The sequence below is a fragment of the Saccostrea cucullata genome, unplaced genomic scaffold, assembly GCF_032062105.1.
Source record: "Saccostrea cucullata isolate Sc308-1 unplaced genomic scaffold, CSIRO_AGI_Scuc_v1 ctg5, whole genome shotgun sequence".
Lineage (NCBI taxonomy): Eukaryota > Metazoa > Mollusca > Bivalvia > Ostreida > Ostreidae > Saccostrea > Saccostrea cuccullata.
The window spans coordinates 1025026-1049738 of NW_026940631.1; the positions used below are offsets into that span (position 1 = coordinate 1025026).

At 35.3% G+C, this 24713-nt stretch overlaps 1 protein-coding gene across 2 annotated transcripts; it reads right to left on the reverse strand.

Annotated features, from left to right (window-relative positions):
* Positions 1-930: 930 nt before the first annotated feature.
* Positions 931-24639, reverse strand: LOC134255751 (conserved oligomeric Golgi complex subunit 7-like). Of its 2 annotated transcripts, XM_062738262.1 has the most exons (24): positions 24570-24639; positions 19625-19717; positions 19329-19373; positions 19081-19136; positions 17369-17453; positions 14615-14704; positions 12646-12714; positions 12358-12393; positions 12037-12240; positions 11200-11310; positions 10880-11035; positions 9722-9776; positions 9506-9639; positions 9326-9400; positions 9159-9224; positions 8851-8989; positions 7281-7395; positions 6846-6860; positions 5264-5367; positions 4665-4795; positions 4439-4522; positions 4219-4333; positions 3894-4025; positions 931-1151 (listed from the first exon to the last, which is right to left on the reverse strand). In XM_062738262.1, exons 1-24 carry the CDS (start codon positions 24570-24572, stop codon positions 985-987), a joined length of 2280 nt encoding a protein of 759 aa, XP_062594246.1. In that variant the 5' UTR covers positions 24573-24639; the 3' UTR covers positions 931-984. The 2 variants fall into 2 exon arrangements, with proteins under 2 accessions (XP_062594246.1, XP_062594247.1); XM_062738263.1 differs by lacking the exon at positions 6846-6860.
* Between the last annotated feature and the right edge of the window lie 74 nt (positions 24640-24713).

The window sequence follows — 24713 nt, forward strand, 5'->3', positions numbered from 1 at the left end:
AGTTCACAATCCAGCTTGCAATCAATCAATGTTTACACAGAAGTAAGTTTACAGACATCAGATCTGTATAGTACAAGTGAAATCAAGTGGAGGGACCGTTCCCTCTAGTCTTCCTATGTAATCTTCATTCAAAGGAGCCTAGTCAAAACTTTCGTGCCTTTTTTGCAAGAGCAGTAATTAGGCACAGGTAAATGACACAGATGTGCCCAGAATTTTAAGTCTGTACTCAAAGAAATAAATACCAGATAAGGCATTGCTAGGAAACAGGGGCCAGTAACATACCTCAATTTTATGTGATCACTTTATAAATTTACAAATATGAATTTAAGTATGCATAATGGTTTTTATAAGATCAAACAACAAGTGTTAGCAGCCCCCATGTAGTGAAGTGGAAATCTTCTACAGGAGGCCCATGAGGCTAAATGCTGACCTGAGTCACTATGGAGCTTTTCTACTAAATATTTCCTCCTATATTCCTGTAAAAAATGATGATCCCCTGTAGTTCTGACCTATTCTACTCACAGGGGACATGATTTGAACAAACCTGAATCAGCTTTTTAGACTAAATGAGGATGCTTGCATGTGAATATTAGATTAAATGTGGCCTAAGTTTTTTTCGGGGGATGGGGGGGGGCTTACCTACAAAATTTGTTTTCCACTTCACAATCTAATACACTGAACTAATAAGAATTATCAAACATTTTTAAAATTACAGTCTATTATTTAAATTTGAATATGCTTCAATTTCACATTGCATGTTGTAATGATTTTTTTTTCCCATTAGGCCATGGAATGTAAAAAAAAAGTTTTGAGTCCAGCCATTTTTATTGAGTTGGTCGGAAGAGGACAATCAAAAAAATTTTAAAGATGGCCCTATACTGCAAAATAAGAATCTATATTGAATCTAATTTAAAAAAAAAAACACCAGAATAACACATGATAAATATATTTACTTAGTAAGAGATTCCACTGTACAAATGAAGATTAAAGTTCAATGTTTCTCATGCTGCTTATGGCGTGTGATAGACGCTGTGGCATAGACTCTGCAGTGTCTAAATATTCCTCTTGTGGGGCCTTCAGAAGGGTGTCAATGTTCCTCAAGGTCTCTGACGCATAAAGGCCAAGGTCATCCAATACATTACACAGGTAATCTGTACAAAAAAAAACCAAAGTCAGCCATTACAACATAATGTAATATTAACAGAGAACCACCTGAAATACATGTATACACTGATTGCTGAAATATATATTTTTTTAATTATCACAATTGAAGTTAGAAGTAACAAACTTTTATTTACATTTCTTTGATTTTTTTTTTTAAACAAAATACAATTTTCACTGAAACCACTTTGTTAATTTTTACAAAATCAATGAATTTTTAGTACCTATATTTGTTATGAGTTGTTTTGTAGCATGATGGGATAGTCTAGAAGAGTTTAGTAATTATGTTAGTTGGGGTAATTGTTTTTACTCTGTTTCTTATTATTAAGGTCTTCCGATGAAGACCTTATTGTTTTCCGTCGGTTTCCTATTATTATTATTATTATTATTATTATTCTTTTTTTCATTTTTATGGCGATATCTCAGCTGTGACTGTACGGATTTCAAAGATTTTTACAGGAAAGATGCATCAGGTTAATATCTCCAGACGTGTTTTTCATTTTTTCAAAATTTTCGTCCGTTCGCGATTTTTGGGGAAATTTGTATTTTTTAAATGGATTTTTGTACACTACTTTTCTCGAAAACGGCTAAAGATATGACATTGAAACTTATGGACATGAAAGAACATCACATGTAGAAGTGCCGAACGTCCTTCATTTTTTGTCGTACCTACTTCCGGTCGCAAACGGAAGTGAATTCAAAAAGTCCAAATTTTCAACTTTTTTGTTTTTCAATATTTTTTTTTCGGATTTACAGGGTTTATAGAGCGTCTTCAAAGATATCTATATATGTTTTCATTTTCTTCATTTGTTTGATTATTGCAAAGATATGACCGAAGCAAACTTTGTCTTACTGTCGGGGGTTCGAATCTCGCTCGAGGCGTTCCCTAAATTTTTTCTTTCTTTTTGTCTTTTTTCAGTTGCAAATTACTTTTCACTCTTTTATAACATGTGTGGAACATTTTGCTGATTTTTAAAAGCTATATTTGGAGATATTTTGTGAAATACCTGGAACAATCACGATCTGTGTTGTGAAACTACTGTAAATGAACGTAAACGAAAACATATATTCTGAAATCTATTTCATGGGATGACGCAGCATAGAACTCTAAAGAAAAGTCGGTCGGAAGACCTACTTGTTGCCCTAGCAACAAGAACGCATCTAGTTATTATTATTATTATTATTTTTCTTCTTCCTGGGAAAATCTTTTCTGCGAATGATCTTGTAAACTACACGTCCGACTTAAGTGAAACCTTGGCATGTTATGTACATTTGCGGAACGATTTTGCGCGCACGTGCTTGCAAGAGCGTGATACAGCCGTAACTTTTCTATTTTTTTATTATATGCTTTGATACTCATAATATAAGTATATATTAGTAGTATAGACGTGTTGACATGGTCAAAATAGCAAGTTCTCACGCGCATGCACGTGCGCTTCGCTCTGATTGGCTGAAACTAAAGTCTCAATATCTTTCTTGTTTTTCGTCATAATCCTTTGAAATTTTGAACTTAGTCACACAATATGAAGATCTACAGCATGATATATAATAATTTTCATGAAAGCTCGTACATGCGCGTGTGCTGGCAAGAGCACGCACGTGCAACATGTGAAATTACAAAGATAATGGATGAAGTCGTAACTTTTCTATTTATTGATGGAATTTTTTGAAACTCACAATGCATGAATATAGAAGTAGTATGGACAAGATGACATGGTCAAAATTGCAAGATCTTTGCACGTGCGCTTTGCTCTATTGGCTGAAACTAAAGTCTCAATATCTTTCTTGTTTTACGTCATAATCCTTTGAAATTTTGAACTTAGTCACATATTATGAAGATCTACAGCATGATATATAAGAATTATCATGAAAGCACATAAATCCACGTGTGCTGCAATCTCATTGGCTGAAACTTTACATGCCTATGTCTTTCTTGTTTCTCAACAAAACAGAATGAAGTTTAGAATATGAATAGGTATTATGGATTCCTACATGATATTGGTATCAAAATTGAATGCAAGGACGTGCTTGCATGCACATGCGCACACGCAATGCGTAAAATGAACAATATGTTTGAAAAACGGTAAAATTTATATTTTTATGACTTTTTATTGATTTCTGGAATATAAAGATATGTTAATGGTTTAGACAACATGTTATGATCACCTTGCATGTGCATGAACGTGCGTTTGCGAACAATGCGTTAAATGACAAAACAGTGATATTATTGTAGCTTTTAAAATTCTTTTATGAAATCCTGCGATACTAAGCACATTGAAAAAAGTTTTAAAGGAAATTTGCACAAAAAGGGAGTTGGGAGCGTTTGGGGAACATCTGTAACGGTCCCCGTTACAATTAGAACTAGTTTTATTTGTTATGAGTTGTTTTGTAGCATGATGGGATAGTGTTAAGTATCTATTCTATCATGAATTGTTTTGTAGCATGATGGGATAGTGTTTAGTACCTATGTGTCTGTTATGAGTTGTTTTTACTATGATGGGATAGTTTGGATAGTGTTTTGAGTACCTATGTCTGTTATGAGTTGTTTTGTAGCATGATGGGAGAGTGTTTAGTACCTATGTCTGCTATGAGTTGTTTTTTTTTTAGTTTTATGGGATAGTATTTAGTACCTATATCTGTTATGAGTTGTTTTGTAGCATGACTGGATAGTGTTTAGTACCCATGTCTGCTTTGAGGTTTTTTTTTTAGTTTTATAGGATAGTATTTAGTACCTATGTCTGTTATGAGTTGTTTTGTAGCATGACTGGATAGTTCTGGGATTTTCAAGATCTGTTCACTGTAGAGGTGCATTGTCCCCCTGGCTATGGACTCCAACCACAAGTCTGCCACTTGTTCTGGGAGCTCTGTTAAAGCCATAAATGTCCAAAAATAACAATTGTTTAATAGGTATGATTTCAACAATGTCTGTTAACTTCAAATATATAAAATCATGAAATCTACAATGTTTTATTTGGAATACCTTTATTCACAGTGCAATGCACTTTCAAAGGAGAAAAGTACTCTGTATAAGTATCAGTATGGCAACAACATATATACCTGTTTCATCAGTATAGGGCAATTTCCCATGCTTCAAAGCAACCAATACTGAAGGATTGTCCTGCATGGTGAAAGGTTCTAAATGCTGGGGTAACGTCATCAAGTACTGCCCTACCTGTGTGATCATATCAAAACATTAAATCTTGTTTACTTACAAATTATAAAGATTTTAATAGCCACTCTACTAAACTTGTTGCTTGACATTAAGTGATTGTCTTACTTTTGTAATATATTCTTGTGGAGAGAGGCTAAATGTGGGGAGGTCAGAGGTCAGGGCACCGCCAGCACTCTTTGATGTCCATATCTAGAAAAAATACTTCAGTTATCACTGAATACAGAAAATTAACAACAAAGTAAACCATTTATCAGCGTCTTGTGTTTAGGTTAATCTTTATCAGGATATTTTGTTTGGCCTTAAATTCCTTGACATCCTTTTAGAGCCTGACCTCCATATTGCTGACGTCAGCGAGATATCCCCTCAGAGTACCGAACACAATGTCAAAAGAAAACTTGTGGACGTCTTCACTCAGCTTACACAACTCCTTCTTAGTGTCCTCTAATACAGAGGGCAGGTCACCTACAAGTCACAGATAAAACTCACATTTAAAAAACATTTAACATATGTTAGTATTTGAAAGTATCTGTATGAAAATACCCCTGACAACTAAATACTTTATTGCTAAAACAATTATTTGTTTCAGGTTATTAATTTTTTGAACCAATCTACAGTGTAAAATCTAAAAATAACATTCAGTATACTGTAAACCAACTTTTATTCACATGCGAGAAATTTTCACAAGGTTCGCGAGAGCCTCGTGAATATTTCTCACCACAAATCGGTCCTTAAAGTGTATGTGTCTATTAACAACATATCTGAAAAGGCTTGATCGTGAAAATAAGTCGTCGGGAACTAGGTTTTCCCTGGTAAATTGCGAAATAAAGTTGTCGCAAATAAAAGTTGGTTTACAGTATTTCCCTTCAAACATACTGTATACAGGGGTATTTTCACCTGGTAGAACTAGAAATGCAATCTTATTGTTCTCACCTTCACCCAGTTTGGTGACCAAGCCCTCCAAATTCTCAATGTCATGAGGGTTACTCAGGAATAAAGATGCATGGGCCTCCAATGCTGACACTTTTCCAAAAAATCTGTAATACAGAATATATATACACCTTGTCATGAATGCATCTAAATGGAATGTGTCTTCAAACATGCAAATATTTGTGTACATTGTTCTTAATATTAATGACTCCAAACATACATTGACATGACAAATTAAAATTGTTAAGTTTGGTAGTTTACTCCACATACTAAAATTTATCAATATAAACTTGTAAATACAAAATGCTAGAGAGCTTTAATATTTCTTAGTATCCACAAGCACAACTGAAGTTAAAAAAGAAGAAAACAAATATGCCAGCTTAATAGTATTGTTTAATTTCAAGTTTGCTGAGTTAAGATTTTAAATAACTCAACTCTTGATTTGTCTTGGTAGCCTTGGTAGCCCTTGGAAAGAAAAAAATGAATTCCCTCTATTGTAGTTACCATGAATGAATGGTGGCAAATTTTGTTAAAAACCATCTATAGGTTCTAGTTAAGAAATCAAACGTGAAAAACTATCAGACTGTCAGTAAACAGACAGACACACAGATGTGGATAAACTTCAGTCAGAAAAGTCTTCTCCAGACAGCTATCTTTTTTTGTCATTCTGCTGAATACAAGACTTAAGTGCGCTAAATTTTACAACAAATATCTGAAAGTTTCCTAAAATAGAATTTGAATCATTTTAAAGGAAAAATTCACCTTTAGAACAATTATATGAAACATTATGACAGAGTTTCTGAAAACTATCGGTCCTACCGGCAAAACCGATAAAAAATCGAAATGTCCGATGAAACTCGCTATAGTACCGGTCCATGTGAGTATAATAAATTAATCAGGACAATTATTTTAAAACTGTAAAATTTCTAAATAACTTTGATCAATATTCTTAATATTCAATAAAAGGAAAAATATTCCTGAACTGATAAGAAGGAGAGATTTAAAATGAGAGAAATATAGATAACATTTCATGCTTATTTTTGATATTGCCAAGCAAAAAGATTATACAAACACATTCTTGAAATTTACAATGTACATGGCATTTTTACTATAGAAATATTGAAATAGCATGGTCTTGCACAAGATTAAAGGAGAGATAAAGTTACTTATAAAAAATTTCATGTCAAACACAGTTACAGAAAACTAAAGTCTTTGATACATGTACCATCCTGGGTCCTGTAACTATAGCAACTTTATCAATACCAGGCAACCAGATACCATCCCTCTTCACCCAAAAAGCATCTTAACATTTTTTTTTTTTGGATTGAAACACAATGCATTTGTAAAACATAATTTTCATTTAATAAATGTGTTGTCCCTCACCAATACTGAACACTCAAATATGTACCTTTTCATTAAAATCCTTATCAGCAGACATGGTAATTGAATTGTAAACATTTAAAATTTTTCAAACTTAACCCACAGATAGTTGTAAATTGAAAGACAGATAGACAGGTCAATAATGTCCATCCACAGTCAGTAAACTGGGACAATAAGACTGAGAGAAAATAAATAAAAATCTTACCCATTCAGATCTGATCTAATATTAAACATTCAATAAAACTTAATATTGAAAAAAACTCTGATTAACTACTCAATATGGAGTACCATATTAGCAGACATTTTAGCAAGGATTCAATTTTGGCATTTAAGTGAGGGTGTTTATGTGGCTAAAATAAAATATTGCTGACAATTTAATCCACATTAATGTTCTGTTCATAAAAAAATCACTAAAATTACTTCTCGCTAAAATCAATTACCGATTTTCAAGGACATTTAATCACTAAATTCATGCTTTGCTAAAAGTTCCACTTATACAGTATTTTTATCACCCTGTGTTAATCTTTATATATTTAGAGGTTATAAAATTACCATTTCCAAAATTATTTCACAAAACACAGTAATATTAGATACATGCGTTATATTAGTATTTCATACAAATATAAATTATGATACTTACCTGAGCTTTCCTATCTCCTTGATAGGAGAGCTAGGGTTTGTGTAATGGGCTATTGTTTGCATCATGCTACTTAAAATATTTCCATCAAGCTCATCCATATGCATGATTAAATCACCTGATTAAGAGAAATAAAAGTTCATACACATGAAATTGTTGTTAATAAATATCAAAATAGTTTCTGCAAAAACTTTACTATTCTGTTAGAATTTTATAAACAATCTTGTAATTTTTACAATTAAAACCTGACTGATTCTGCCCCTTTTTACCAAATGTCTGTATAATTTTAAATGTGTTTGTCTTCTTCTAACCAAGTCTTTATTATTATCTATTATTATATGTGTGTAACCTCCCCCTTTACCACATGTCTGTATAATTCTAAGTGTGTGTCTCCCCCTTACCACATGTCTGTATAACTCTTAGTGTGTGTCTCCCCTTACCACATGTCTGTATGATTCTAAGTGTGTGTCTCCCCCTTACCATACATCTGTATAATTCTTAGTGTGTGTCTCCCCCTTACCACATGTCTGTATAATTCTTAGTGTGTGTCTCCCCCTTATCACATGTCTGTATAATTCTTAGTGTGTGTCTCCCCCTTACCATACATCTGTATGATTCTGAGTGTGTGTCTCCCCCTTACCATACATCTGTATAATTCTTAGTGTGTGTCTCCCCTTACCATACATCTGTATAATTCTTAGTGTGTGTCTCCCCCTTACCATACATCTGTATAATTCTTAGTTTGTGTCTCCCCTTACCACATGTCTGTATAATTCTTAGTGTGTGTCTCCCCCTTATCACATGTCTGTATAATTCGAAGTGTGGCTCCCCATACCACACGTCTGTATGATTCTGTGTGTCCCCCTTACCACATGTCTGTATGATTCTGTGTGCCCCTTACCACATGTCTGTATGATTCTGTGTGTCCCCCTTACCACATGTCTGTATGATTCTAAGTGTGTGCCCCTTACCACATGTCTGTATGATTCTGAGTGTGGCTCCCCTTACCACATGTCTGTATGATTCTAAGTGTGGCTCCCCTTACCACATGTCTGTATGATTCTAAGTGTGTGCCCCCTTACCACATGTCTGTATGATTCTGAGTGTGGCTCCCCTTACCACATGTCTGTATGATTCTGAGTGTGGCTCCCCTTACCACATGTCTGTATGATTCTTAGTGTGTGTCCCCCTTACCACATGTCTGTATGATTCTAAGTGTGGCCCCCCTTACCACATGTCTGTATGATTCTAAGTGTGGCTCCCCTTACCACATGTCTGTATGATTCTTAGTGTGTGGCTCCCCATTACCACATGTCTGTATGATTCTGTGTGTCCCCCTTACCACATGTCTGTATGATTCTAAGTGTGTGCCCCTTACCACATGTCTGTATGATTCTAAGTGTGTGCCCCTTACCACATGTCTGTATGATTCTGAGTGTGTCCCCCTTACCACATGTCTGTATAATTCTTAGTGTGTGGCTCCCCTTAACACATGTCTGTATGATTCTTAGTGTGTGCCCCTTACCACATATGATGATGTCTGTATGATTCTTATTGTGTATCTCCCCCTTACCACATGTCTGTATGATTCTGAGTGTGTGCTGGAAGTGCGTCCAATCTTCCTCCTCTCCTGCTCTCCGACTTGTGCGACATTTCTCCTTAATATTCGTCAGTACCCTTCGGAATTCTTTACAATAGTTACTAAAATATGTCTGTAAGGACCAATAATTACACGTACTAAAATATTATGTATGTAAGGTACAACATGTCACAACTCAGACTAGAATCCAGATAAATGACATTAAAAATGCCAAGAAAAATGTGTTAAAGGTTAAGATAATTTGGAATGGGAATTGTATTTGTGGTCATACAGCAGTCTACCTTTATTGCATCCATCATAAACAAATATCCACAGCCATTGGTCAAATTCAGGCATCTCTTATTAGCCTGTTAAAATCAAAAGATTTAAATAAAAACCCCATCATACAATATACACAATTATATTATATTCATCTTCTTTGATTCATGAAACACACCCACACACCTACCTCCTCTGCAAAACTAAACAATTTATTGACTGATCTGGCTAACAACTGGACTGTCTCAAATATTTCTTCATGGTCCTGCAGAAGAAAGCAACACAGAGGCACTCAAAAAATTAAGGATTTCTCAAGTCAGGTAAGTGACTGTAAGTTGTGATTTATTTATTCAGGACTTTATATTCTTACCATTTTTATTGACTCTAAATCTTTGCCAAGCTTCTCTTCTTCCAAACTTTGATAGGTGCTGATATACTGACGATAAGGGGCATATAACTCCAGGAGCAGATGATCCAAGCTGGTCACATGACTAACATCTTCGGCTGCAGATGGAGAACATTAATACATTGAATAAAAGTAAAAAAAGATCCTCAAATTTCTTAGAATGGGATAATATCAAATAACCTTTCATATTGGCTTCCACAGCTTGTTCTATACTCCTGGCAAATCTCTCCGTTATCTATAAAATATCAAAACAAATATATACATTCTTCTAATGGAACTCTTCACTCAAAAAAAAAAAAATGACCTCTAATAAATTAAAGTATCTTGCATCTTTGGTTCTAGACCTGTGTCTCTGGTTGTATTGTTTTGTAAATAAAGTTGAGCTTCAATCACATTTTGGTTTATATATTAAAAAGATAAGTCATGTATAGGCCTGAGATTGAATTGAGTCCAGCTCTGGCTATATGAAGAAAACAAGTACAAATTTTATAAATCAAAACTTAAATATCTGTTTGGACAATAATACTAAATTGCAGTTTTTTTTAATGGAGTGTTTATCGTTGTGCACTGATTTCCCTTTTGTATTGTACCATTAAAAGTTTTAATAAACATTTTCATAGGATTTTGGTTTTTAATGATTTTCTATGCTGCACTTGAATAAGCATTTTCATGATTTGTTGCCCTAAGTCATCTGATAGCCTGGGTTCAAATTTACAATTTTATGGCCGTATGCCTGCTTTGTTTCACAGATATACATGTATATAAAGTAACAATTTTTACTGCACTGTATTTGAGTTACTTAGCTTTTCTTTCTGTTTTTATAAGCTTTTTATCTTCCTGCTCAGGTTCTTTGACAACTTTGAGTCCCTGTTTTTTCCTAATCTGCTCGAGTTCTTTGAGTCTATATTGAGTCTTGCATCCATGCTTTTAGTGGTTTATCCTTACCTGTTTGAGTTCTATGAGTCCATGCTACATCTTTACCTGTTTGAGTTCTATGAATCCATGCTATATCTTTACCTGTTTGAGTTCTATTTATCTATATCTTTACCTGTTTGAGTTCTATGAGTCCATGCTACATCTTTACCTGTTTGAGTTCTATGAGTCCATGCTATATCTTTACCTGTTTGAGTTCTATGAGTCCATGCTACATCTTTACCTGTTTGAGTTCTATGAGTCCATGCTATATCTTTACCTGTTTGAGTTCTGTGAGTCCATGCTATATCCTTACCTGTTTGAGTTCTATGAGTCCATGCTATATCTTTACCTGTTTGAGTTCTATGAGCCCATGCTATATCTTTACCTGTTTGAGTTCTGTGAGTCTCCATGCTATATCCTTACCTGTTTGAGTTCTGTGAGTCCAGTCAGTGTGTCTCTGTGCTGTATGTACAGATTAACACAGGAATGTAGGGGAGGATCCAGGGATTTTAGGGACTCTGTGATCAGGTTACAGACTATGGGGACAGGATCAGGAAACACCTGTCTACACCACTTCATCTTCAAATTTACAAAAAATTTTATTCATACATTATAATCACAACTGAATTCTTTTAATTCAGACAAATAAAGAAACTGAACATTTCACAAAAATTTAATATTCAAACTGAAAGGATAAGCAATTGCTCTATGAAGTAAGAAAACACTACAGATGAGGACCTCACCTGTGTGTGCCATGTTGACAGGAGCTGGTCATAATACTCTGTCAGCCATTCTTTCAGAGTGTCATCAGCATTCGCTTCCATTGTATCCTTCCACGTACTTAACAATGCCACCTACATTTGCAAAAAATGACAATTTATAAATCGTATTCACAAATAGTAATTCTGCCTAAGAACAAGGGGTCCTTAATCTTAGACAGACACATGACTGACTGTAGTTTGTAACTTTCCTAAACTTTTATTCTGTTTTTAAGTCTGGACAAATCCTCGCAATGCCAGGGGTCCTGAGTCAATACCTTGCTGTTGGACCCCTGACATATTTCATTAGATATTTTAGCACTTGCTTTTTTCATTGAGTAGCACCAATCAAATTTAAGCTTTCATAAATAGTTAGATAAGTATTCAGTACATGTATTTCCAAAATATGTCGCTTCAATCAGCCCATGAACACTGAATGAAATATGCTGGCTAAAGGCAATGTGTTGACTCAGGACCCCTGGCACTGTAAAGATGGTCTGGACACTGAACCAAAGGGATTTAATTGTAACATTTGTAGTGCATCCCTTTGTTCTTTGATAAGTTTGACGATACTAGTAGTTACCTCCCTTTGTTCTTTGATAATTTTGATGGTACTAGTAAGTACCTCAATCATCCTCTATCATAACTTACTCTGAGAAGACTTATGCAGTATTTGTGACCTACCACTGCATTTTGATAACCTACCCTTTGGCATCCTGAAAAGCACTTGTTACTTTCATTTTTTTAATTTTGTAATATTCCCTATGACATCTTCATTCTTGTATAGAACTTGTCACATTCTTTTGTACTTTGTTAACTTACCTTGTGACACCTTGTGTAGTACTTATAGAGTTGTGGTAGTCTATCTATGTCTGTAAAGATCTGGGTGTACATCTGAGCAGCCTCCAGGGACTGGGTGTTAAAAGCCTGCACTAGCTGGGGACTTAACAGGGCCTCCAGTCTGTTCTTTAAAGTCTCCAGATGTTGGCATCTGTCTCCATAGTCAGGGGTTTCAACCAGCATCAGCTGTACGGAAAAAGTAGCAATGAAAGGTCTGTAAAAATGAATACTAGCTTCCATGAATACTCTTCAGCATCAATTATGCCATGTGAAAGCAAACCTTAGTAAATGATGTTAACTTACCAAGCTATTCTGCATTCCTTTTAGTTTTGAGGTTATCTGTAGAGCAAAGTAGAAATTTTGATATATTATGGGCCTTACATACATACAGTAAGGTCTTTACATACACATTTCTAAATTAATATAGGAAAGATCTATTACTTTATCTTCAGCCTTTTCTTACAAGTTACTTTTAATGATGTCTGATCTTTCTCCATCTGAATAATTTTTTTTTAGTTTCAGACGTGTGTTTTGTATTTAAGTTAACAACTTCTTTCAGGATTTTTTAAAGTGATAGATAGACAGCCATACAGCTTTAATATCCTTGGACTGGAACACTTCCTCTACGTCTGAGCTCAATGTCGTCCAATTATCAGCCTCCTACAGAGAGAAAACAAAATGTCTTCAAAGAGCCTTTCATAAGTGCAAAATTTTTGTAAGCCCTTTCTCAAACATTTAAGTTAAAGCATGACTTTGAAAGATAAAAAATTTTTATCTTCATTTTTGCCAAAATTTGAGGATTTCATCTTTCCCCAATATATGATAGAGGTACACAAAATAATGGACAACATCTCTGAAAAAGTAAGTCCAAATGATATGCCCCAATTTTCTGTCTGTAGGGGATAAAATCTGAATTCATTTTCCATCCAGGAACATGAGGGTGTTTTTTTTTAAAATCCAGTCACTGCATATACACTGAAAGTGTAGACACTCAACAGAAATACCGTATAAGTGGACTTCCAGTGTGTTCTTCTTTCGACCGGGAACAGGTTATTAATGCGAGACTAACCCTAATCACAGTTATTAGTGTGAGACTAACCCTAATCTCAGTTATTTATGAGAGACTACCCCTAATCTCAGTTATTTATGCGAGACTAACCCTAATCTCAATTATTTATGAGAGACTAAACCCTAATCTCAGTTATTTATGTGAGACTAACCCTAATCTCAATTATTTATGAGAGACTACCCCTAATCTCAGTTATTTATGCGAGACTAACCCTAATCTCAGTTATTTATGCGAGACTAACCCTAATCTCAATTATTTATGAGAGACTACCCCTAATCTCAGTTATTTATGTGAGACTAACCCTAATCTCAATTATTTATGAGAGACTAATCCTAATCTCACATATTTATGACAGTAGAAATGGTTAAATGTCAACTGTCCCCGGTCGACAGTAGAAATGGTTAAATATAAGGATAAAGTAGTACTTTAACTCATACAATATTAACATATTCATACATCCCTGTACTAGTATATTGTAGTAATTTTACTGGGTGTATTATTTCTACATTCCACACATTGATTTACTGTCGACCGGGGACAGGTCGACAGTTGACACTTTCCATATATTCAAGAGTCGACCAGGGACAGGTTGACGGTTGACAGTTGACACTTTCCATATGTTCTAGAGTCGACCGGGGACAGGTCCACGGTTGACAGTTGACACTTCCATGTGTTCTTCTTTCAACCGGGAACAGGTTATTAATGCGAGACTAAACCCTAATCACAGTTATTAGTGTGAGACTAAGCCTAATCTCAGTTATTTATGCGAGACTAACCCTAATCTCAGTTATTTATGCGAGACTAATCCTAATCTCACTTATTTATGACAGTAGAAATGGTTAAATGTCAACTGTCCCTGGTCGACAGTAGAAATGGTTAAATGTCAACTGTCAACTTTCCCCGGTCCTCAGTAGAAATGGTTAAATGTCAACTGTCTCTGGTCGACAGTAGAAATGAATAAATGTCAACTGTCCCAGGTCAACAGTAGAAATGGTTAAATGTCAACTGTCAACTGTCCCTGGTTGACAGTAGAAAAGATTAAATGTCAACTGTCCACGGTCGACAGTAGAACCGAATCACTACTTTTATAAATATACAAGCTTCCGCATAGGAACTACATACCCTTATATTGGAGTTGACCCATTTTAGGGAGATGCAAGTTTAGTGACTCATCCTTAAAAACTGGTATTTTATTTTTAGCGAAATGTAATTTTAGCAATTTTAAAAAGCTCACTAAAAAGCTGTAATTACAAATAAAGCACATATAATTTTCTAGGGATATTCAATTTTAGCAATCTTGGCACCCTCACTAATAATGCCAAAATTAAATCCTTGCTAAAAATTCTGCTTATACGGTATTTTGAAGAAAATTTCCTTTTACTGATGAAGTTTTCTTTTTACTACCCAGTAATATAGATTTCTTTTAACTTATGTAGATTTTTTTTGCTGGCACAGATTGCTTTTAACTGGTATAGATTTCCATTTACTCACTTTAAGTGCCTCAGCAGCTGATGTCATTCGAGATTTGATAGCATCTAGTTTCAAAAGTGTCTGCATAGACTTTGATGTGTCATGTTCCACCTACAAGATAAATTTGATTATCATAAGCACAATGATTCTGTAACAAAGTTTAAAATGCTTATTAACTAGAAATATGTCCACAGGACAAGAATGCCCCGCCGAGGATATATTAGTAAAGCAACATGAAAATTTGTATGTGTATAAAATTTGATCAGAATATCTTTAATAGTGATGCAGCTGAATTGCTTGTTTGAAAAATATAGGTCAGATCCAGCATCCGAAGCAAGTCTGGTAGTGTCCATCCCTAGATGCATCATCCACACAAGTTTGGTTCAGGTAGGACTTATAGTGACTTGGGAATTAAAATATACGTCAGATCCAGCATCCGAAGCAAGTCTGGTAGTGTCCATCTCTAGATGCATCATCCATGCAAGTTTGGTTCCGGTAGGGCTTATAGTTACTAGGGAATGAAAATATAGGTCAGATCCAGCATCCAAAGCAAGACTGGTAGTGTCCATCCCTAGATGCATCATCCATGCAAGTTTGGTTCAGGTAGGACTTATAGTTACTAGGGAATGAAAATATAGGTCAGATCCAGCATCCAAAGCAAGACTGGTAGTGTCCATCCCTAGATGCATCATCCAAGCAAGTTTGGTTCAGGTAGGACTTATAGTTACTAGGGTATGAAAATATAGGTCAGATCCAGCATCCGAAGCAAGTCTGGTAGTGTCCATCCCTAGATGCATCATCCATGCAAGTTTGGTTCAGGTAGGGCTTATAGTTACTAGGGAATGAAAATATAGGTCAGATCCAGCATCCAAAGCAAGTCTGGTAGTGTCCATCTCTAGATGCATCATCCATGCAAGTTTGGTTCAGAAAGGGCTTATAATTACCAGGGAATAAAAATGTAGGTCAGATCCAGCATCCGAAGCAAGACTGGTAGTGTCCATCCCTAGATGCATCATCCATGCAAGTTTGGTTCAAGCAGGGCTTATAGTTACTTGGGAATGAAAATATACGTCAGATCCAGCATCCGAAGCAAGTCTGGTAGTGTCCATCTCTAGATGCATCATCCATGCAAGTTTGGTTCCGGTAGGGCTTATAGTTACTAGGGAATGAAAATATAGGTCAGATCCAGCATCCAAAGCAAGACTGGTAGTGTCCATCCCTAGATGCACCATCCATGCAAGTTTGGTTCAGGTAGGACTTATAGTTACTAGGGAATGAAAATATAGGTCAGATCCAGCATCCAAAGCAAGACTGGTAGTGTCCATCCCTAGATGCATCATCCAAGCAAGTTTGGTTCTGGTAGGGCTTATAGTTACTAGGGAATGAAAATATAGGTCAGATCCAGCATCCAAAGCAAGACTGGTAGTGTCCATCCCTAGATGCATCATCCAAGCAAGTTTGGTTCAGGTAGGACTTATAGTTACTAGGGTATGAAAATATAGGTCAGATCCAGCATCCGAAGCAAGTCTGGTAGTGTCCATCCCTAGATGCATCATCCATGCAAGTTTGGTTCAGGTAGGGCTTATAGTTACTAGGGAATGAAAATATAGGTCAGATCCAGCATCCGAAGCAAGTCTGGTAGTGTCCATCTCTAGATGCATCATCCATGCAAGTTTGGTTCAGAAAGGGCTTATAATTACCAGGGAATAAAAATGTAGGTCAGATCCAGCATCCGAAGCAAGACTGGTAGTGTCCATCCCTAGATGCATCATCCATGCAAGTTTGGTTCAGGCAGGGCTTATAGTTACTTGGGAATGAAAATATAGGTCAGATCCAGCATCCGAAGCAAGTCTGGTAGTGTCCATCCCTAGATGCATCATCCATGCAAGTTTGGTTCAGATAGGGCTTATAGTTACTTGGGAATGAAAATGTAGGTCAGATCCAGCATCTGAAGAAAGTCTGGTAGTGTCCATCCCTAGATGCATCATCCATGCAAGTTTGGTCGAAGTAGAGCTTATAATTCCTTAGGAATGGACCTACTCCAAAAACTTTAACCTGGTCACTCATCTGGAAAATGTAGGTCAGATCCAGCATCCGAAGCAAGTCTGGTAGTGTTCATCCCTAGATGCATCATCTGTGCAAGTTTGGTTTTGGTACGGCTTGTAGTTCCTTGGAAATGGACCTGCTCCAAAAACTTTAACCTGGTCACTCATCTGGAAAATGTAGGTCAGATCCAGCATCCAAAGCAAGTCTGGTATTGTTCATCCTGAGATGCTTCATCCGTGCAAGTTTGGTTTGGGTACGGCTTATAGTTCCTTGGAAATGGACCTGCTCCAAAAACTTTAACCTGATCACTCATCTGGAAAATGTAAGTCAGATCCAGCATCCAAAGCAAGTCTGGTATTGTTCATCCTGAGATGCATCATCCGTGCAAATTTGTATCAACATGTGAAGTTTGATAACACCATCTTGAATGGTATGTTTAAAACTGAGCTAAACACACTAATTTAAGAAAAGTGAGGTCAAGGTCAAAGGAAAGGTCAAGGTCAAAAAATGTTGAAGCAGTTGCATAGCTCTCATCAATATCTATCAACATATGAAGTTTGATGAAATTATCTTGGATAGTTTCTTTGAAACTTAGCTTTGAACAGAGCTAAATGCAAAGTGTGACGGAAGGACGGAAGACAGACATGACAAACACTATATGCCCCTGCCATATTCATGGCGAGGCATAAAAAAACCCCAAAAGTTAACAGTGTTTATAATGAATTGTACCTTCTGAATGTCTTCTTTGACCATTGTCATCTGATCCTGAAGGAGGGCAGCTTCCTGTCTGACCGCGTCCAGCTCTCGAATCACCCTAAATCACAAAATTTACAATTATATCAGAAAAAGCGTAGAAATTAGTCTTGAGTCACTCTATATCATGAAATTTACATTTATATCAGAAAAGTGTACAAATTAGTCTCAAGTCACCCTAAATCATAAAATTTACAGTTATATCAGACAAACCATAAAGATTTTTTGTTATTTTTTTTTTTTTATGAAGTGAGAAAATTGTAAGGAAGCATCTGACACTTACGAGGGCTGTTCAATAAATAATGTCCTCGGTGCTCAGAAAGAAGCAAAAGACGCTTTTCAATGATTTAGTCTTCATGATTTTACTAATTAATCTCTTTTAAGTAAAATACATGTCCGTAATATTTTTTATCCAATTTCTGATTGTTTTTAGAACTCATTTTTGGGTATGACCCTTAGTATACTGGAAAATGGCAGATCCAGTGATTTCCCGGACTTGTTTCTTCCCTTTGAAAGGTGTTTTTTCAAGTTTGAAAATAGAAACAAGTCAAAAGGTCAAAGATCTGGCGAATATTGTTAATGTGAAAAAACATTAACTTTCTGTTTATCCCGAAAACCCCTTTACTCTTCAGGGCATGCAGGTTTGGACGCTGTCTTGAAGAAATTCAATGTAGTGGATTCCTGATTCTGTGTCCTTCCTCTAATAAACCTTTTGATTTTTTGCAAAAAAATTGCTTTTTTAGACTCCTCCAGAAATTAAACTGTCTCCCCGGATACAAATTTGAACAACAATACCACTAATTTTTAAGAAGATTACATATAAATCTGTCTTTGTGCTCTTGAATACCTGTGCTCTTGTCAAACATTCGCCGTTTTTATCGAGTACATCTTATGGTAAATTTTGTTTTGAGGGTTTTAATCAATAGATTCATGTTCCAATATCTGTTTGAAAAGAAAACAAACGTGGATAACTAAAATTACTGATATTTTAAAATAATTGTTAAGAATTTCGTATATGCTGTCGTTTTCACTCATTTTTCAAAATATAGGGTGACCTTTGAGTATCAAGCTTTTTTACCATCAAACGTTTCTTGAAAACAGTGTAAACTACTCCCGATATGATGTCTATCAAATTTGCTATGTGTCTTAAAGTGAATCATACATCATCAAATATTATTTGTTGAAATTTGGCAACCAGTACATAAGTTGTTATAATTTTTGTTGGCAAGGAGGGTACCCATTTTTGATGCCCATTATATAATTTTTTATCATTGAAGTCCACCTGCTCTTTTGTCTATAAAACAGGCATTGGTTGCTGTAAATTTCAGTGAATATTTCTTTGGGATTTTTAACAAGTTTTACGGCAGCTATAATGAAGCTTTTATTTTCACTCTAGTTTACTGATTCTTTACCATTCATTTTAAGTGCAGTGTCTTGAAAAGCCCTTGTTTCCCAGCTTCTCACGATGAAACTATGTGATGAAAAGTGGTCACATAAACTGTTATAAATTCATGAAAGATTCAATAATGAGAGAAAGTCAAGTTTAATGTCATATGATATCTGTAATGTATGTTATATAGTTCAGGACATTATTTATTGAACAGCCCTCGTATAAAAGAGAATAATGCTTTTTCCTAAATGATGAAATCAGCTAAGAATAACATGTCATACATAATGATAAAACACACCTTGGCAAATTTTGAACAGCCTGCTGACTTGTTTCTTCTATGATGTTGTTCACCTCCTAAATAAATGAATTAGAATGTAAAAGTACTACACTGTTTGTAAGATACAAATTTTCAGAAAACAGTGCAGAAATAGTCCATGTTTCATATTTCATGTAAATTTGAAATCCAAAATTTTAAAAATATATTTTTAAAAGGTTATACATGTACATTCAACAAATTTCCAAACACAAATGACTAATAATAAATACCTGAATGAACATTTGAAGCTTCATAACCAATGTTGTTGCATATTGCTGCAATTGAAATAACAAGTTAAGTTGCAGAGCTAGTTTTTTCTCCATTTCATTTTTTTATGACTTCTTAACTTTTTCTTTCATCTGAGAAAGAAACAGAGTTGACCCAAAAACTTCGCAATCTCTAATGTTTGTTGGTGCTTTGTTAAATTTCCACTAGTGTCTTTGTATCTACAATCGACACATTGGGACATACACAAATCATATTGTTGTTTTTCTAGTGATTTATATATATAATAAGTCAAACCCACATCCTTTGCAGTACTTGGGTCCTTCTGTGATCCAAAGGCTGCATTGACCCATTCTTTTGCATCAAAATTATCATCAAGAAATTTTGAGTAGTCCTACAAAATACCAGTAATTTAATATACCCTGGTATCTGTTTTTTATTTTAGATTCTTTTCCTTCAGTGTTGTCTATAAACAATTTTCGTGCTTCCTGTTACTTTGCCTCTGTACAAGCAATACCCAAATATTTTTTGCACAGTGGTTTAAGGATTAAATATACAGGTCCAGTACAATCTCTTGATTTAGCTATATAGCTTTAAAGGTACTTGGACACAGATTTGAAGTCAATATTTTCTCTATAATATTACGACTTATATATTTTAATAGCATTTCACACAAAAATTAATTAAAAATCTTATTTCCTTCAAAAGTTATTAAAACTTCAAATTTTTTGGCAGGTTTGATTGACACATGCTTGCACTTTCACAAATTTTAACCTTATTCTTAATCCTTAGGAAAAGAGGCAATCTTGTTGTGTATTAATGAGAATTATTAAAACTTTTATCTAGAAAAATAATTTTATTCAGAGTAGAAATGTTAGAAAGCAAATCTCCTTCACAAGTATTGGCATTCCGAACTAAGAGTTGCATACAGGGTTTAGCAAATCGAGCACACTAATGTTATGTACACAGTTTTTGTAAACAGGGCACAAGTTCTGTTTTTGTTGATGTTAACATTTCACCGGGTGCGCTCAATCGTCACAGTCTGCTTACCACAACTGCACGGACTGACAATATATTGTGTGTTTGTTTTGCTTTCGAACATGTCTACTCTGAATTTTCTGGATTGTAGTATTAATATTTTTTCATTTATACACAACGAGATTGCCACTTTTCCTAAGGATTAAGAATAAAATTAATTTGTAAAAGTGCAAGGATGTGTCAATCAAACCCGCCAAAAAATTTGAAATTTTAATATCTTTAATATCTTTTATATGAAATAAGATTTTTAATTAATTTTTGTGTGATATGCTATTAAAATATATAAGTCGTAATATTATAGAGAAAATAATAACTTCAAATCTGTGTCCAAGTACCTTTAAATAGCTATATAGCTTTATTAAGCTATTCAGAATAGCTTAATTTAGCTATTTTACTACATATTTTTCTTAAAGGTGTAATTTTCTCAGTATGTACAAACAAGAGGCCCAGGGGCCACATCGCCCACCTGAGCAATTGGCTAGGAAAAAGCACACATCAGACCAGAACTGAAAGTTTACTGAGGGGGGGGTGGGGGGGGGTTTGAATTTTAACCCCCCAGGGGGTCATGATTTGAACAAAGCTTGAATCCACACTACCTAAGGATGATTCCCTACAAATATCACTAAGCATGGCTTTAAAGTACCAGAAAAGAAGATTTTAAAAGGTTTCCCTAGAAATTCCTATGTAAAACTTTTATCGGCCATTTGGCCCCACCCTATTGCCGGGGGTCATGATTTGAACAAATTTGAATCTACACTACCTGGGGATGATTCCATAGGAGTTTCATCTTTCCTGTCTCAATGGTTCTTGAGAAGAAAATTTTTCCTATATATTCCTAATTTCCTATGTTAAATTTTGATCGGCCATTTTGGCCCCACCCTACCCCTGGGGGTCATGATTTGAACAAACTTGAATCTACACTACCTGAGGATGATTCCACATGAGTTTCATCTTTTCATGCCCAGTGGTTCTTGAGAAGAAGATTTTTAAAGATTTTTCCTAAATATTCTTATGTAAAACTTTGATCGGCCATTTTGGCCCCACCCTACCCCCAGGGGTCATGATTTGAACAAACTTGAATCTACACTACCTGAGGATGATTTCAAATGAGTTTCATCTTTCCTGGCCCAGTGGTTCTTGAGAAGAATTTTTTTAAAGATTTTTCCTATATATTCCTATGTAAAACTTTGATCGGCCATTTTGGCCCCACCCTACCCCTGGGGGTCATGATTTGAATGAACTTGAATCTACACTACCTAAGGATGATTCCATATGATCTTCATCTTTCCTGGCCCAGTGGTTCTTGAGAAGAAGATTTTTAAAGATTTTTCCTATATATTCCTATGTAAAACTTTGATCGGCCATTTTGGCCCCACCCTCCCCCTGGGGGTCATGATTTGAACAAACTTGAATCTACACTACCTGAGGATGATTCCACATGAGTTTCATCTTTTCATGCCCAGTGGTTCTTGAGAAGAAGGTTTTTAAAGATTTTTCCTATATATTCCTATGTAAAACTTTGATCAGCCATTTTGGCCCCACCCTACCCCTGGGGGTCATGATTTGAACAAACTTGAATCTACACTACCTGAGGATGATTCCACATGAGTTTCATCTTTTCATGCCCAGTGGTTCTTGAGAAGAAGATTTTTAAAGATTTTTCCTATATATTCCTATGTAAAACTTTGATCAGCCATTTTGGCCCCACCCTACCCCTGGGGGTCATGATTTGAACAAACTTGAATCTACACTACCTGAGGATGATTCCACATGAGTTTCATCTTTTCTGGCCCAGTGGTTCTTGAGAAGAAGATTTTTAAAGATTTTTCCTATATATTCCTATGTAAAACTTTGATCGGCCATTTTGGCCCCACCCTACCCCTGGGGGTCATGATTTGAACAAACTTGAATCTACACTACCTGAGGATGATTCCACATGAGTTTCATCTTTTCTGGCCCAGTGGTTCTTGAGAAGAAGATTTTTTAAAAATGCCATTATTTTTTCTATTCATTATTATCTCCCCTTGGAAAAAATTTGAACAAACTTGAATCCCCTTTACCCAAGGATACTTTGTAGCAAGTTTGGTTGAAATTGGCCCAGTGGTTCTTGAGAAGAAGACGAAAATGTGAAAAGTTTACGACAAGGACAGCGACGACGACGACAACGACAGACAACGGACAAATTTTGATCAGAAAAGCTCACTTGAGCCTTTGGCTCAGGTGAGCTAAAAACACACCATGGTGCAGTGATAATATACAACCTTGAACTCTTCTTAAAATAATACATGTAAAAATCATTCATCAAATTACATCTCCTTGAGAGACTTTGCACTCAAAGTTCTACAAGTCTTTGGGCTATATAAAGCAATTATTACAGTTACTTCTGCAACGATATAATAAAGGAGACCAATTAGGGTCAACAAGATAATTGATTGGTAACAGTTCAGCACAATGAGAAGCAATCATACTTATTCATAGTGCTGTTCAATATTACCGGTTAACCGTAGGAGTGAAATGGTTCACCGCGGTATCAATTCATCGCAGTATTTTTTGTCGGTTTGATACACGGTACAAAATCTCTATTTCCGGTTTGGTTCGTTTTTCAGTCGGGATCGTCATTCAGTCGGGTTTGGCATAAGTATAAACATGCTCCTCTGTATAATTAGTTCATAAATGTAAATTTTTGTGGACTTGAAGTTTGTAAAATAATTTTTAACAGTCAAATCAATTAAATTGATACATTCTATCCATTTTGCACATAAATTATTTTACTAGATTAAGTAAAAGGTAGCATAAAACAACATTGAATCTGTTTCCTTCTATCAAAATGTATCGTATCGAAAATAACCGAATCGAGACCAAATTTTACGATATGTATCGAACCTTGAAGGAGGCGTATCGTTTCACCCCTAGTTAACCGGTGTATCCCGATTTCATTCTTCACAATACGTATCGCGGTATTTTTTTGTGAATACCGGTTGGGGTTCAATATACTATTAATTGTTACAAAAAGAGTTATTTGCCCCTTTCAAGGTAAAATATGGCGGCAAGCGACGTGAAGTGTGATCAAGAGACACGTCTCTTTCAAAACCGAAATGACGACAACTGTTATATTAAACCCCTTCATGTTAAAGCTGAATCTGAGAGTTATAACTTACCCGTTAAATGAATTCAACAAGTTGTGCTACAAAAAAAATTATTTTGCCACTTTCGCCGACATAACGCGATCAGGCAATTGGAATATCAACTCGAAAAATACATGTAATTTGAGTTCGTGTTTTCATTTAACCTTGACGAAAAACAAAAAATTATTAAATATTTATATCGTGATATATCGCAATACAAAATATAATATTGCAATATATCACGATATGATTTTTCAGTCGCGATACCCAGCACTAATTATTCATGCCTTAATGCACTCACTGCCACTCAGGGTAGTGGATAGTTACTTAAACAACAGAAATTCTTTTTTTGCTTAAAAGTATTCAGAAGCTGCAATGTTACAACTATCTTTCATTTTGGTTGTTGTTTTGATAACCCATAGTACATATATGAAGAGTCAAATACATGCCACTTTTTGCTAGCAAAAAACATTTTTGTGAAAAACTGTGTATAAATAGCTAAATAAAGCTATTTTGAATAGCTTAATAAAGCTATATTGTATTTAAAGCTATATAGCTAAATCAAGAGATTGTACTGGACCTGATATATACCAAGAATAAGACAGATTAAAACGATTAAATAAATTCAGTACATAAGATTGCAAAACACAATATATAAATATTAACTTATCTTCCATAGGCGTCGGAACCGGAAAGGAGGTGGGGGGGGGGGCTTGGGCGGGCTTAGCCACCCTCCCTCCTACTTTTTTTTGCACATATATACATAATATAGGCATATAGGCATTGAAAATTGGAATTTCCCCTTTTTCGTTGGTTTAGCCCCCCCCACTTCCAATTTGCTTCCGACGCCTATGTCTTCAAGAAATGGTTTTATATGTCTCTTATATTTCAACTGAATTGATTGCATTTCAATTGAACGGTGGTCAAGGAAAAACAGAGGGAATTCGAAATATGTAGATTTAACGTAGATATTCATATAACAAGGAAAATATTCTCAAATAGTAAAAGGACATTATTTCAAACAAAAAATACCATCCCTCCTATGACTGGCAACAACTATATTTCGATCGAAAGACTACTAACCATCGTAAATCTCCGGTGAGACCAACCTTCCACGTCAGAATGTTTACATTGCTAAAGAGTTCGGATGCGGAGGTAATAAAGTTAGTAAAAAGGTAATAACTCGTACATCAATCGTTTGAAAAAATATCTGAATTACTGTTTTTT